The sequence below is a fragment of the Carcharhinus amblyrhynchos genome, chromosome 30, assembly GCF_965287045.1.
Source record: "Carcharhinus amblyrhynchos chromosome 30, sCarAmb.v2.hapA, whole genome shotgun sequence".
NCBI classification, from domain to species: domain Eukaryota; kingdom Metazoa; phylum Chordata; class Chondrichthyes; order Carcharhiniformes; family Carcharhinidae; genus Carcharhinus; species Carcharhinus amblyrhynchos.
The window spans coordinates 21,625,605-21,637,747 of NC_137353.1; the positions used below are offsets into that span (position 1 = coordinate 21,625,605).

Here is a 12,143-nt window from a genome sequence, read left to right on the forward strand (position 1 = left end):
CTGTGCTAACCACTGTGCCGCCGGTATACCGGGCTGGTATCTGATAAAGACTAAATAAACTTTAATACATAAAAACGGAGAGCGGAGACAGGTTGGAGACGACGGGAAGGTGCGATGAGCCGACTCGGTGTTGGATTAACTCCAAAAGTCTTTCCAACCGGAGAATTAGATCCCTGGGTAGGTTCTTTTTTTGTAACGTTATGACCTGCCCGGGCCTGTCTGCCTGTGTAGAAAAGAAATGACAGGGCAAAGTCAGGGTGCAGTATGTGAGAACGCAGCAGAGTTCTCAGGCTCCCAAGACACCTCCCAGTCCCGGGCACACAGCCAGACCCCACTCCCTCCAGGGTGAAACTGACACCCTGCTCAGGAATTTGGGAAGGCTGCTGATTGGATGTCTCCAGGTAGAAATCTCATTGTTCAATAGGAAGGGGGCGGGGCCGGTGACGTCACTGGGATATGAATGAAAGCCCCGCCTCCTCCTTCCTTCCTCTCCCCCCTCCCTCTCTGAAAAAAAAAGTTTTCCTGAAAAGTTTCAATTGGAGTTTTGCCGGAGTTCTGGGCTGCATTCACCATGGGACAGCCACGCCACCTGCACCTCGGCACCCTGCTCCTGCTGCTCTCCAGCGTGGTGCCCACACACCAGGCAGAGGAAGGTAAATATCCACTCTTGTTAATCCTTTTTTTCCCCCAACTCTTAAATGTTCACCCACCCAGGAAATCGATTCATTCCCCAGTGGATATGTCTCGGACGGTTGTTCAGGGCTGGGAACACTCCTGTCTTGCGTCTGAATTGTGTTTATTCCCAATCGAAATCGGCATCAGGGGCTTACAGTCCGGCAGGTGTCCCAATATCCCTCTTCTGTAACCCTTTATAAGAATATTGAAAAAGGCATGAGGAATTTGATTAAGTTTTTCTGAGTGGGTTTTACTTGGGTCGATACTGGAAGAATGCTGTTTCAATTGGACTGATTGCCTGTGATTTTTTTCTCCCTTAAGTTAAATAGTCTGCGATTTCTCCCTCTCTCTGTAACTTAAATTGTCTGCGATTTCTCTCTCTGTAACTTAAATTGTCTGCGATTTCTCTCTCTGTAACTTAAATTGTCTGCGATTTCTCTCTCTGTAACTTAAATTGTCTGCGATCTCTCTCTCTGTAACTTAAATTGTCTGCGATCTCTCTCTCTGTAACTTAAATTGTCTGCGATCTCTCTCTCTGTAACTTAAATTGTCTGCGATCTCTCTCCCTGTAACTTAAATTGTCTGCGATCTCTCTCTCTGTAACTTAAATTGTCTGCGATCTCTCTCTCTGTAACTTAAATTGTCTGCGATCTCTCTCTCTGTAACTTAAATTGTCTGCGATTTTTCTCTCTCTGTAACTTAAATTGTCTGATTTCTCCCTTTCTGTGTATAACTTAAATTGTCTGCGATTTCTCTCTCTCTCTGTAACTTAAATTGTCTGCGATTTCCCTCTCACTCTGTGTATAACTTAAATTGTCTGCGATTTCTCTCTCTCTCTCTGTAACTTAAATTGTCCGCGATTTCTCTCTCTGTGTAACTTAAATTGTCCGCGATTTCTCTCTCTGTGTAACTTAAATTGTCCGCGATTTCTCTCTCTGTGTAACTTAAATTGTCTGCGATTTCCCTCTCACTCTGTAACTTAAATTGTCTGCGATTTCTCTCTCTCTCTGTAACTTAAATTGTCTGCGATTTCTCTCTCTCTCTGCGTGTAACTTAAATTGCGATTTCTCTTTCTCTCTGTGTAACTTAAATTGTCTGCGATTTCTCCCTCTCTTGTCTGTATTTTTTTCTTTCTGTAACTTATCTGCGATTTCTCCCTCTGTAAGTTGGGTGCCAGTCCTTTTTAACACCTGCCACTCCCTGGGTTCAGCGAGAATCTGTCTATTTCTACATTAATTTTTAAAATTACCATGTGAATAAGATCTGGGCTGCACAGGTGGAGGCTACTCGGCCCATCACGCGTGTACTCACCCTTTTGGAAGAGCTATCTGATTAGTTTCACTCTTTCCCCACCGCCTCCCCCCCCAATCCAAATTCCATTGGGGCGGAGGTAAATCTCCGGGGTGGGAAAGCTGCTCCCCATTCGGTGTTACAGGGAAACTTATATTCGATCAAATGGTCACATCTCGGGCTTGTATCGGGAGGTACGGAGACCTACAAATGTTGAATAGGAAATAAAAAAAAATCCCAGAAAATGCTGGGATATTCAGCAGCCGGGCTGGTATCTGATAGAAGATTAAAATCCTGTAGTAGCTAAACCCTCCCATCAGAATTCCACACTCTCTGGGATGGATTTCCACCTGAATGTCAAACCTGCTGCACTTTCCCAGTATTTTCATTCTGATCGGATTGTGGGGGATGTGACTGGCGTCTTCCAAATGCAGAGCAATTGCCTCTAGCACCGATATGTGGGCCGAAGGGTCTGTTCCCGATCACACTGGGACGACTCCCACCCTGTGTCACTCGTGTCCAGTGTGGACACCGTTGGGATCAAAGTTGTGTGTGATGCCGCTCTTGGTGGAATAGCCAGTGGCCGTCCAGGTGTGTGTTGCGGGGTGGGGGTCTATCAGGGGAGTCCAGCTCCTCAGACCCGGGCGGGAGGGGTGGGGGTGGGAGTGGGGAGGCCAAAGAGAGAAGGGGACACGGTGCACTTGGAAGTTTAAAGTGCTGAATGTTTGATGTGTGAACTGAAAGGTGTTGGTTTAGATTTCAAAGAAGGGGCTTACTCCTTTGAAGCTGTAACGAGGCTGTCTCCTGTTTGCTGTTCGCAGACGCAGACTTTGTCAGGACATTTCTGTACACCCAGCAATGATTGTTTTCATGGTTTATGAAAGGGTGTTTTTATTTGCTGAGAATTTAGGACTGTGTCTGTTTTGTATCGAATGAAAAGGAAACTTACGACCATAGAATCCCTACAGTGCTGAAAGAGGCCATTCGACCCATGGAGTCTGCACTGACCCCCTCCCCACCCCTCTGAAAGAGCATCTTACCCAGTCATGCTGCCAACCACGATGCCACCTGTTAAAGCGGGCATGGGCTTTAAGCATCTTAAAGGCACAGTGGCGCAGTGGTTAGCACTGCTGCCTCACAGCGCCAGGGACTCGGGTTCAATTTCCGGCTTGGCTGACTGTGTGGAGCTTGCATGTTCTCCCCATGCCTGCGTGGGTTTCCTCCCACAGTCCGAAAGACGTGCTGGTTAAGCGCGTTGGCCATGCTAAATTCTCTCTGGGTGTACCTGAACAGTCTCCGCAGTGTGGCGACTAGGTGATTTTCACAATAATTTCATTGAAGTGTTAATGTAAGCCTACTTGTGACCCTAATAAATAAACTTTTAACTTTTTAAAAAAAGGGTGGCAGTGAAATTAACTGAAGTGCCTTGCCCTGAATGGCTGTGCCTTTGGTGTAACCCACCCCCCTGAATCCTGTTGCCACACCAGGCGGAATGCTGCTGACTGTGAGCAAGAATGATTCCTGTTTTCAGAAAATGTGAAGTTGAAATGCAGCTGCAGGAGTTCCTGTAGATTCCCCTTGTTTTGTCATAGCCTCTTCCCATTTGGCTCTTGCCTGTGTTACTGAGAGGATGTGAATGATGTTGAAATGTTGCTGCGGAGCTGCTTTTCCTGCAAAACCAACAATAACTCTCAGGGGAGGGCTCCTGGTATCCTGTTACTAGCTGAGCATGGTTCCTGGAGGGAAGTGGAATGGGGGTGTTCAGAAAGATTTGAGGCCAAAAGTGTATCTTTCAAAAGCCGAACTCTCAGACAAGAGTGATCGCCCTGGGTTGCTTGAGCTCTGTCACTTTTGGTATATGAATCTCAGACAAACTCCTGCTGATTTTGTGAGCACGGTTCTCATTGGATTGTTTTGTCACGTCTGAATGTTGAGAGATGTGTTGGAGACTGCTCTTTAGCACTGAGTATCTGAACGTCAAAGAGTGCTTGGGCGGCATGGTGGCACAATGGTTAGCACTGCTGCCTCACAGCACCAGGGACCTGGGTTCGATTCCCGGCTTGGGTCACTGTCTGTGTGCAGTCTGCATGTTCTCTTCGTATCTGCTTGTTTCCTCTGGGAGCTCCGATTTCCTCCCACAGTCTGAAAGACATGCTGGATAGATGCATTGACTGTTCTAAATTCTCCCTCAGTGTACTCGAACAGATGCCAGAGTGGCAACTAGGGGATTTTCACAGTAACTTCTTTGCAGTGTTAATGCAAGCCTACTTGTGCCAATGATAAATAAGAGAAGTGTATGCAGCTTAATAGGGATGTGTGTTTAAATTTTTGTTTGTAGCCCGTGATATTCCATGATGTGTGGCCACACAACCCAGGAAAGCTTGCTTGTCCTTGACTAGGGAATTGCTGGAGAAAGAGAATTCCTTTGTAACTAGCCACATGAACTAAACGCAGAGAATTTTGGGAACATCTTATTCCATCGGAATGAAAATTGAATGGAACTGATTTGATTTATTATTGTCACATTTATTAGTATGCAATGAAAAGTTTGTTTCTTGTGCGCTATACAGATAAAGCATACCATTCATAGAGAAGGTAAGGAGCGAGTGCAAAATGTAGTGTTACAGTCATAGCTAGGGTGTAGAGAAAGATCAACTTAACATGAGATGGGTCGATTCAAAAATCTAATGGGAAGAAGCTGCCCTTGCGTTGATTTTTTTCAGACTTTTGTATCATTTTCCCGACACAAGAAGGTGAAAGAGAATATCCGAGGTGCGTGAGGTGCTTGATTATGCTGGCCACTTTTTCCGAGGCAGTGGGAGGTTTAGACAGAGTCAATGGATGGAGGCTGGTTTGCGTGATGAACTGGGCTTCGTTCATGACCCTTTGTCGTTTCTTGCAGTCTTGGACAAAGCAGAGCCATACCAAGCTGTGATATGTTCCCAGAAAGAATGTTTTCTATGGTGCATCTGCAAAAGTTGGTTAGAGTCGTAGCAGATGTGCCAAATTTCCTTAGTCTCCTGAGAAAGTAGAGGCATTGTTGGACTTTATCTGTACTGTCAGTCTGGGCAGCGTGGTTGTTCTTGACTAGGGAATCGGTAGGCAGCGGTCAACCGATGGGGTCATCCGACTTGACTATTTGCCTCTCTACCAGGGCTACGTTAGTGGGCAGGTGTCCCTGGAGAGGGAGCATGCACTGTACGAGGGCAGTGCCGATGACTTCCGTGCCTGTGGGGCACTGCAGAGGCTGGGGTGTATTATCGATCCCTTTAATCACATTTTAGTTTGAAGTTTTAAGTTTCCTTTCTACTTTGTCTTTTGTTTGGGGTGGTTCCCTTTCTGGGAGCTGCCCCTTTTAATTTGTCCCTCAGTGAATTTGATTTAGTTTAATTAATTAGTCAAAAAGATTGAATCATAGAACCCTATGATTGACTTGGGAATCGGTGGCGAAATAATAATTCCTTGCAACTAGCTACTTGAACCAAAGGCAGAGAATTTTGGAAACACCTTTTTCTAATGCTTCCATCGGAATGGAAAATGTTTTGTAAGGAAGTCTCCCAGCAGGATGCAGTGGAGATGCTGCCTTACTCTTTATCTCTGGCATTTTCTGTTTAAAACTTTCAATTTAGAAATTAGACCCTTGAAACTTTTCATTTTACCATGAGGAGGGGTCTCTGTGGTTGCCTAGACCAGTTCAAAACCTGCTACCCAAATATGTGTTTTAATTCCCGTATTGCCTGAGGTTGCCTTCTCAATCTTGCCCCTCGCCTGAGGTGTGGTGATCCTTTGGTTAAATCACCACTAGTCAACCTTCCCCCTCCAAAGGAGTAGGCAGCCGATGGTCATCTGGGACTATGGCGACTTTACCTTAATCTATTTGAAATATTTTGCTCCTGATTTCATGTTACTCACCCCAACTCAAATAATCTTTTCACCTGGACTTCCCCAAAGGTTCCCATTTCTGTCACTGTATTCAGGTGGGGGGATTTCTGGAGAACATCGTGAGATACACTGCCACACTCTGCTGTCAACAAACCGCCTATGCAAAAACACAGAAGATGCTGGAAAATCTCAGCAGGTCTGGCAGCATCTGTGGAGAAAGAATAGAGCCAACATTTCGAGTCTGGACGACTCTTCGTCAGAGCTCTGAAGAGACTGGATGACTCTAAACATTGGCTCTATTCTCTCTCCATGGACGCTGTCAGACCTGCTGAGATTTTCCAGCATCCACAGTGATTTGCTTTTATAATGAACTTCCTGTGTCTCTTTTAGAACCTTTGCGAAACCCATTTCCCTTTTTTTTGTGACTTAACCTTCATTGACCTTTCCCTGTTGCCTTGGCATCTGTTCCCCATATAATTTCTCGATGAAATGTCTCGTGTTAAATACACCATGTGCACGTTAATGAGGCAATTAAAAAAAGTCACAGTGCTGGGGTTTTTTTCGAGAGATGGAATTAAAAAGCAGGGAGGGTCATGTGAAACCTGCATGGAATCTTCAGTCTCCATATTAATGGAAATGATAGAGGCATTGGAGAAATTATTATTAGATACCAGAATTGAGGTTCTGCCCATCAGAAAAGATTGGAAAGCTGCGACTCTTTTCTCTAGAGAAGCGAATGACCTGATGGGAGCTCTTTGAGATTATCAAGGGGTTCGATGAGCTAGAGGCCAGGGGCTATAAATATAAGATAATCATGGAAGTTTTTTTATACTCAATTGTGGGACATGAGCATCGCTGCCTGGCCACCATTTATTGCCCATCCCCAGTTGCTCTTGTTCGGAGGGCAGTTGAAAGTCAACCCCCATTGCCGTGGCTCTGGAATCACATATAGGCCAGACCAGGCAAGGACAGCAGATTTCCTTCCCGAAAGTGAACCAGATAGGTTTTCCCAACAGTGGTTTCATGGTCATCAGTAGATTCTTAATTCCAGATTTTTAAAAAAAGAATTGAATTCAAATTCCACTATCTGCCGTGATGGGATTCGAACCCAGATTCCCCAGAACATTGGCTGAGTCTCTGGATTAATAGTCTAGTGATAATACCATTAGGCCATCACCTCCCCGATATGAATTTTCACCCAGAATGTGGAATTCACTACCACGTGACTTGGGTGAGTCGAAGAATGTCAATGTTTAAGGGGAAACTGGTAAATACAGTGGAGAAAGGAATATTAAATAAAAGTCTTGTGTGGAGCATCCAGATGGGAAGGGACTATTTGGCCAGAATGGATTGTTCCTGTGCTGCAAATGTGTTGTATTTTGCCAATGGAAGTTGCTGTAATGTAGTTTGTTGAGTGATGAATCTAAATTTGTTAGATTGCTTATTCTCAGCAGATGCTTAAGGATGTGTTTCTCTTTCACTAAAACTGAGAAACGCAGGTGAGAGGTTGGGACTGTTCTCCTTAACGGCACAGTGGTTAGCACTGCTGCCTCACAGCGCGAGAGACCCAGGTTCAATTCTGGCCTCAGGTTACTGCCTGTGTGGAGTTTGCACATTCTCCCTGTGTCTGGGCGCTCCAGTTTCCTCCCACAGTCCGAAAGACGCGCTGGTTAGGTGCATTGGCTGTGCTAAATTCTCCCTCAGTGTACCCAAACAGGCGCTGGGGTGTGGTGATTAAGAGATTTTCAAAGTAACTTCATTGTAGCATTAATGTAAGCCTACTTGTGACACTAATTAAAAAGGACAGTGGAGGCGAGGGACAGCAACCAGGGGCAGAAGAGAATGTAAAATTAGCTAAGGAGAAGTAATGATTAGCTGGGGGAAAGTAGGGCTTCCGGGGACTAATTCAGCCTGTCAGTCCTATCCCCTAATTCCTGTCTAAGACCCCCCCCTCCTTGAGTGAGGTCTGATTGGAGTGGGAGTGTTTAATGTCAGGCCGTTTGGAAATATTTAAGGAGGTGAACAAGTAACGTTCTATGTGCCGTTCAGTGGGGCATGATGCGATGCTCTTTTTACTGCTGCCCATCTACAATGTGGGATTTTGCTGTCATCAGTTGCAGTTCCGTGTGGACAAACCAGTCACAGACCACAAGCCTGTCCCTCCCTGTAGTGAGCAACCTTCTCAATAAAAGGTGCTTTTGGTTCCTCCACCCTTTCTCGGATCCATGTGTCATCTTCAACCAGCTTCTCTCTCTCTCTCTTTCTGTCTCTCTTTTTTCTTTCTGTCTCTTTTTTTTCTCTCTGTCTCTTTTTTTTCTCTCTGTCTCTCTCTCTCTCTCTGTGTGTGTGTGTCTCTCTCTCTCTGTGTGTGTGTGTGTGTGTGTGTGTGTCTCTCTCTCTCTCTCTCTTCTAATTCTAATACAAAACCACAACACTGTCAGGCACTGGGAACTGGAAATGTTGGAAATACCCAGCAGGCCTGGCAGCATCTGCGGAGACAGAATGAAAGTAAATGTCTCAGACCTGTCAGCTTCTGGATGGAAATGATTCTGAAGTGTCCGGGTTGGGGAGGGTGGGGGGGGGGGGGGGGGGGGGGGGGCGGGGGTGGGCAGGGGGGGAGTGGGGTGGATTTCAATTTGGGAATTGAACCAGGGGCTGCAGTGATCTCAGGTATTCACGTGGGCCGAGGCATGAGCTCAACCTCTGACATTTGCAGTGCCAAAGTGGCTTCCTTGACAACTTAACAAGTCAGAACACCTCTTGGTTCAGGTATTGTGCCAAATAGGTGAGGAAAGTCCCAGATCCCTTCCTCACATTGATTGGATTTTTAACCTGGATCTGAGATTTGGAGGGACGGGGTGATTATTCCATCAGCCATGTGTCCTGTTCCTGAAATTCCATGTCCTGAGGCTGGAAAGGGACAGAGTCCAACCTTCTCATATCACCACTGGGGGGGATAATCCTCACCGAGGCTGACAAATAAAGGCCTGGGTAGACTAACGGCTGGCACCAGCTCTTGTGGGATGTAAACCCAATTAAATTGTTGCTCTCGGGATAAGAAGGGGATACGACTTGATTGGGTGTTGGGGGGGGGTAGGGGGAGGTGGCGGGTGTGGGAAATTTTTGCGCGTCTTTCTACCCTTGTCATCTTTGTTCTGCTGGCTTCTGGATAGTTTTACACTAGAGTCCTCTCATCTTATTTAATGATGGACTCTGTGGAATTCTACTGACAGCCCGCTGAAATGTTCAAAGGCCGAGTGTGGATCGGGCACTGATCAGGTCTGACAGGTTGTCTGTGAGTAACACTGAAAAGGAGATTGTCTGCTACAGGAAAGGAACCCTTGGCACCCATTTATTGACATGAATCAACTTTTGTGAGGTTCAGGGGTCACACTGCATTTCGCTTTGAGGGCACTTCCTAATAAGCTGCAGATGTGTGTGTGTGTGTGTGTGTGTGTGTATATATAGAGTAGGGGGTGATGGCGAAGGGTGTCAGCGCTGTGCAATTTTATCTTGGGGAGAAACTTGATTTGATGAGTTTTTTTGTAGGTGTTTTTAAATTGAGAAGTCGGGATGCCATTGACTTGATTTATTACTGTCACATATATTGGGATACAGATCAGGTGGCACAGAGGTTAGCACTGCTGCCTCACAGCGCCAGGGGTCTGGGTTTGATTCCCAGCTTGGGTCACTCGGTGTGGAATTTGCACATTTTCCCCGTGTCTGTGCGGGTTTCCTCCGGGTGCTCCAGTTTCCTTCCATAGTCTGAAACAGGCGGTGGAATGTGGCAGCTAGGGGAATTTCACAATAACTTCATTGCAGTGTTAATGTAAGTCTTACTTGTGATTAATAAATTAACTTTAGCAGTGGGAAGCGTTGTTTCTTGCGTGCTAGACAAAGCATACCATTCATAGAGTACATAGGGGAGAAGGAAAGGGTGCAGAATATAGTGTTGCAGATAGGGTGAAGAGAAGGACTAGCATAATATATAATAGATCCTTTACTCTGGGTTCAATTCCAACCTTGGGTCACGGTGTGCACATTCTCCCCATGTCTGCATGGGTTTCCTCTGGGTACTTCGGTTTCCTCCCACAGCCCGAAAGACGTGCCAGTTAGGTGCGTTGGCCATGTTAAACTCTCCCTCAATGTACCTGAACAGGCGCCGGAGTGTAGCGACTAGGGGGATTTTCACAGTAACTTCATTGCGGCGTTAACTTAGTGACATTAATAAATGAACTTTATCCAAAGCTCTGATAGCAGTAGGGAAGAAGCTGTTCTCTTGGTTGGTATGTGCTCTCAGATTTGAGAGTCAGGGAGACAGAATCAACCCAAAAATATTGATGATGTGATGCCAAAAATGGGTGACAAGTTATGGCGAGAGAAAAGAATTTAGAAATGCAAGGAATTTCTCAGCTTTTGACACCTGGGATAGGAGTCAGTGCGATAATTCTTTATCTATGGAATGAGGATGGAGAAATGAGGACAGTGTAGGAATCTTTAAAAATTCTTTCATGGGATGTGGACATCCCCGGCTGGGTCATTATTTGTTGCCCCTTCCTAATTACCCCTAACTGAGTGACTTGTTAGACCATTTCAGAGGGCAGTTAAGAGTCAATCAGATTGCACTGGGTCTGGATCAGCCAGACCAGGTAAGGACGGCAGATTTCTTCCCTTAACGATAGCGGTGAATCTGACGGGTTTTTACTCCCACTGATGATTGTTACTGTTAACTGAGACTAGCATTATAGTCCAGATTTTATTAACTGAATTGCCATGATGGGATTTGAACCCAGCTCCCCAGAGCATTAGTAAGGTTCTCTGGAGCTCTAGTCCTGGGGCATGACTGCTGCGTCACCATGTCCCTTCGATGTGGCATTTGGTGCCTAACATGAATGAGAGAAAGTTCTGAGGGAAATATTGACACAGGAGGGACACGATTTGGGTCTCTGCTGGTGCTTGCGCTGATGTTCTGAGCAGGTTTTCTATAGAGTCCCTACAGTGCAGACAGAGGCCATTTGGCCCATCAGAATGTGTGGAATTCACTACCACAGAAAGTAATAGAGGACAAAATATCTGATTTCAAGGAAGAATTAGGTATATTTCTTGGGACTAAAAGGATCAAGGAACATTGTGGGGGGGAGGTGGTGGGGAAGAGGGATCAGGGTATTGAATTCTATGATTGAAATGAATAGTGGAGCAGGCTTGAAGGGGCAAATTGGCCTAGTCCTGCTCTTGTTTTTACAAGTCTGCACCAACTCTTCAAAAGGGCGCCTTACCCAGGCTCCCCATCCCCATGCATTTACTATGGCTACACCTACATGTCTTTGAACTGTGGGAGGAAACCCACGATCTTAGCTGATGTTCTCCGCAAATGGCTTGCATCCTGTGCAAATGCATGTCAATCTTGAGTCCATTAAAAATTAAACAGTCACCTCAAGTCTTCAGCAAAAAAACTCCGGTTGATCTGAGTTGGATATTTTTGGATGCTCTGCACTGTGACATATCTCTGTCTGCGTTTCACCTACCCGAGTGATTCCATCCAATGCCTAATTGAATAGAAAAATAGCTAAATGTTGTTGGATACTGTCTGTATTTGACCTTTTGTTGAGTGTTTTTAAGTCGCGATAGTGGAATGGATTCCCGTCTGCTCATTCTAACATGCTCTTGTATCTTTTTGTCTTTCAGTTGACCTGTTGGATTTTGCCTCTGCTCATGGCGAGCTTGGCTGGTTGACGGATCCATATAATGCAGCTGTGAGTACAGCCACTGGCTGGGCAACCTTCCCCTCACTGCAGCACCACTCCGACCCATCTCCACTTTCCACTTGGCGATGAGTTTTTTACTGAGTTGGGGGAGGGTTCCAGTTGGTCATTTGAAAGCCTATGGAGAGGAGATGTGTGGTTGTTCTCAGTGGCTGGGATGTTTGATTGAAGTGGAACAGTTGTTGGCATGGACCATTGGAAATAAAGTCCAGGCTGCTCACTGTGGTCTTTCCCTCTGCTCCCTCCCAATGGCTGCATCTTCCGGAGAAGCAAAGATTCTCTCAGGGATTTCCCTCCGTGACCACCTGCCTTGTATCTTCTCTAACCGGCCATTCCTCACCTGGGAGTGTTTACAGACTATCCCACTGTGGAAGCCTCACCTTTAAATGCAATTAAACCCATTCACTGTGCACTTACTGACCAAAGGTCAGAGGGTCACAGTAGTAAGCTGGACTTCTCTGTCTCAACTTTCCTTGTCACCCCCATGGTTTAGAGAGTGGTTATTGTCAAATCGGTATCCTGTGATTCATAGAA

The 12,143-nt window shown here is 45.8% G+C and overlaps 1 protein-coding gene across 3 annotated transcripts in view; it reads left to right on the forward strand.

Moving 5' to 3' along the window:
- The first annotated feature begins 535 nt into the window (after positions 1–535).
- Positions 536–12,143, forward strand: part of epha2b (eph receptor A2 b) — a 60,188-nt gene continuing 48,580 nt past the window's right edge. For all 3 annotated transcript variants that reach the window (XM_080215184.1, XM_080215185.1, XM_080215187.1), the window contains exons 1-2: positions 536–653; positions 11,533–11,600. In XM_080215184.1, the coding sequence (XP_080071310.1) occupies positions 572–653; positions 11,533–11,600 (150 nt within the window). In that variant the 5' untranslated portion in view covers positions 536–571. The remainder of the gene's footprint in view (positions 654–11,532; positions 11,601–12,143) is intronic.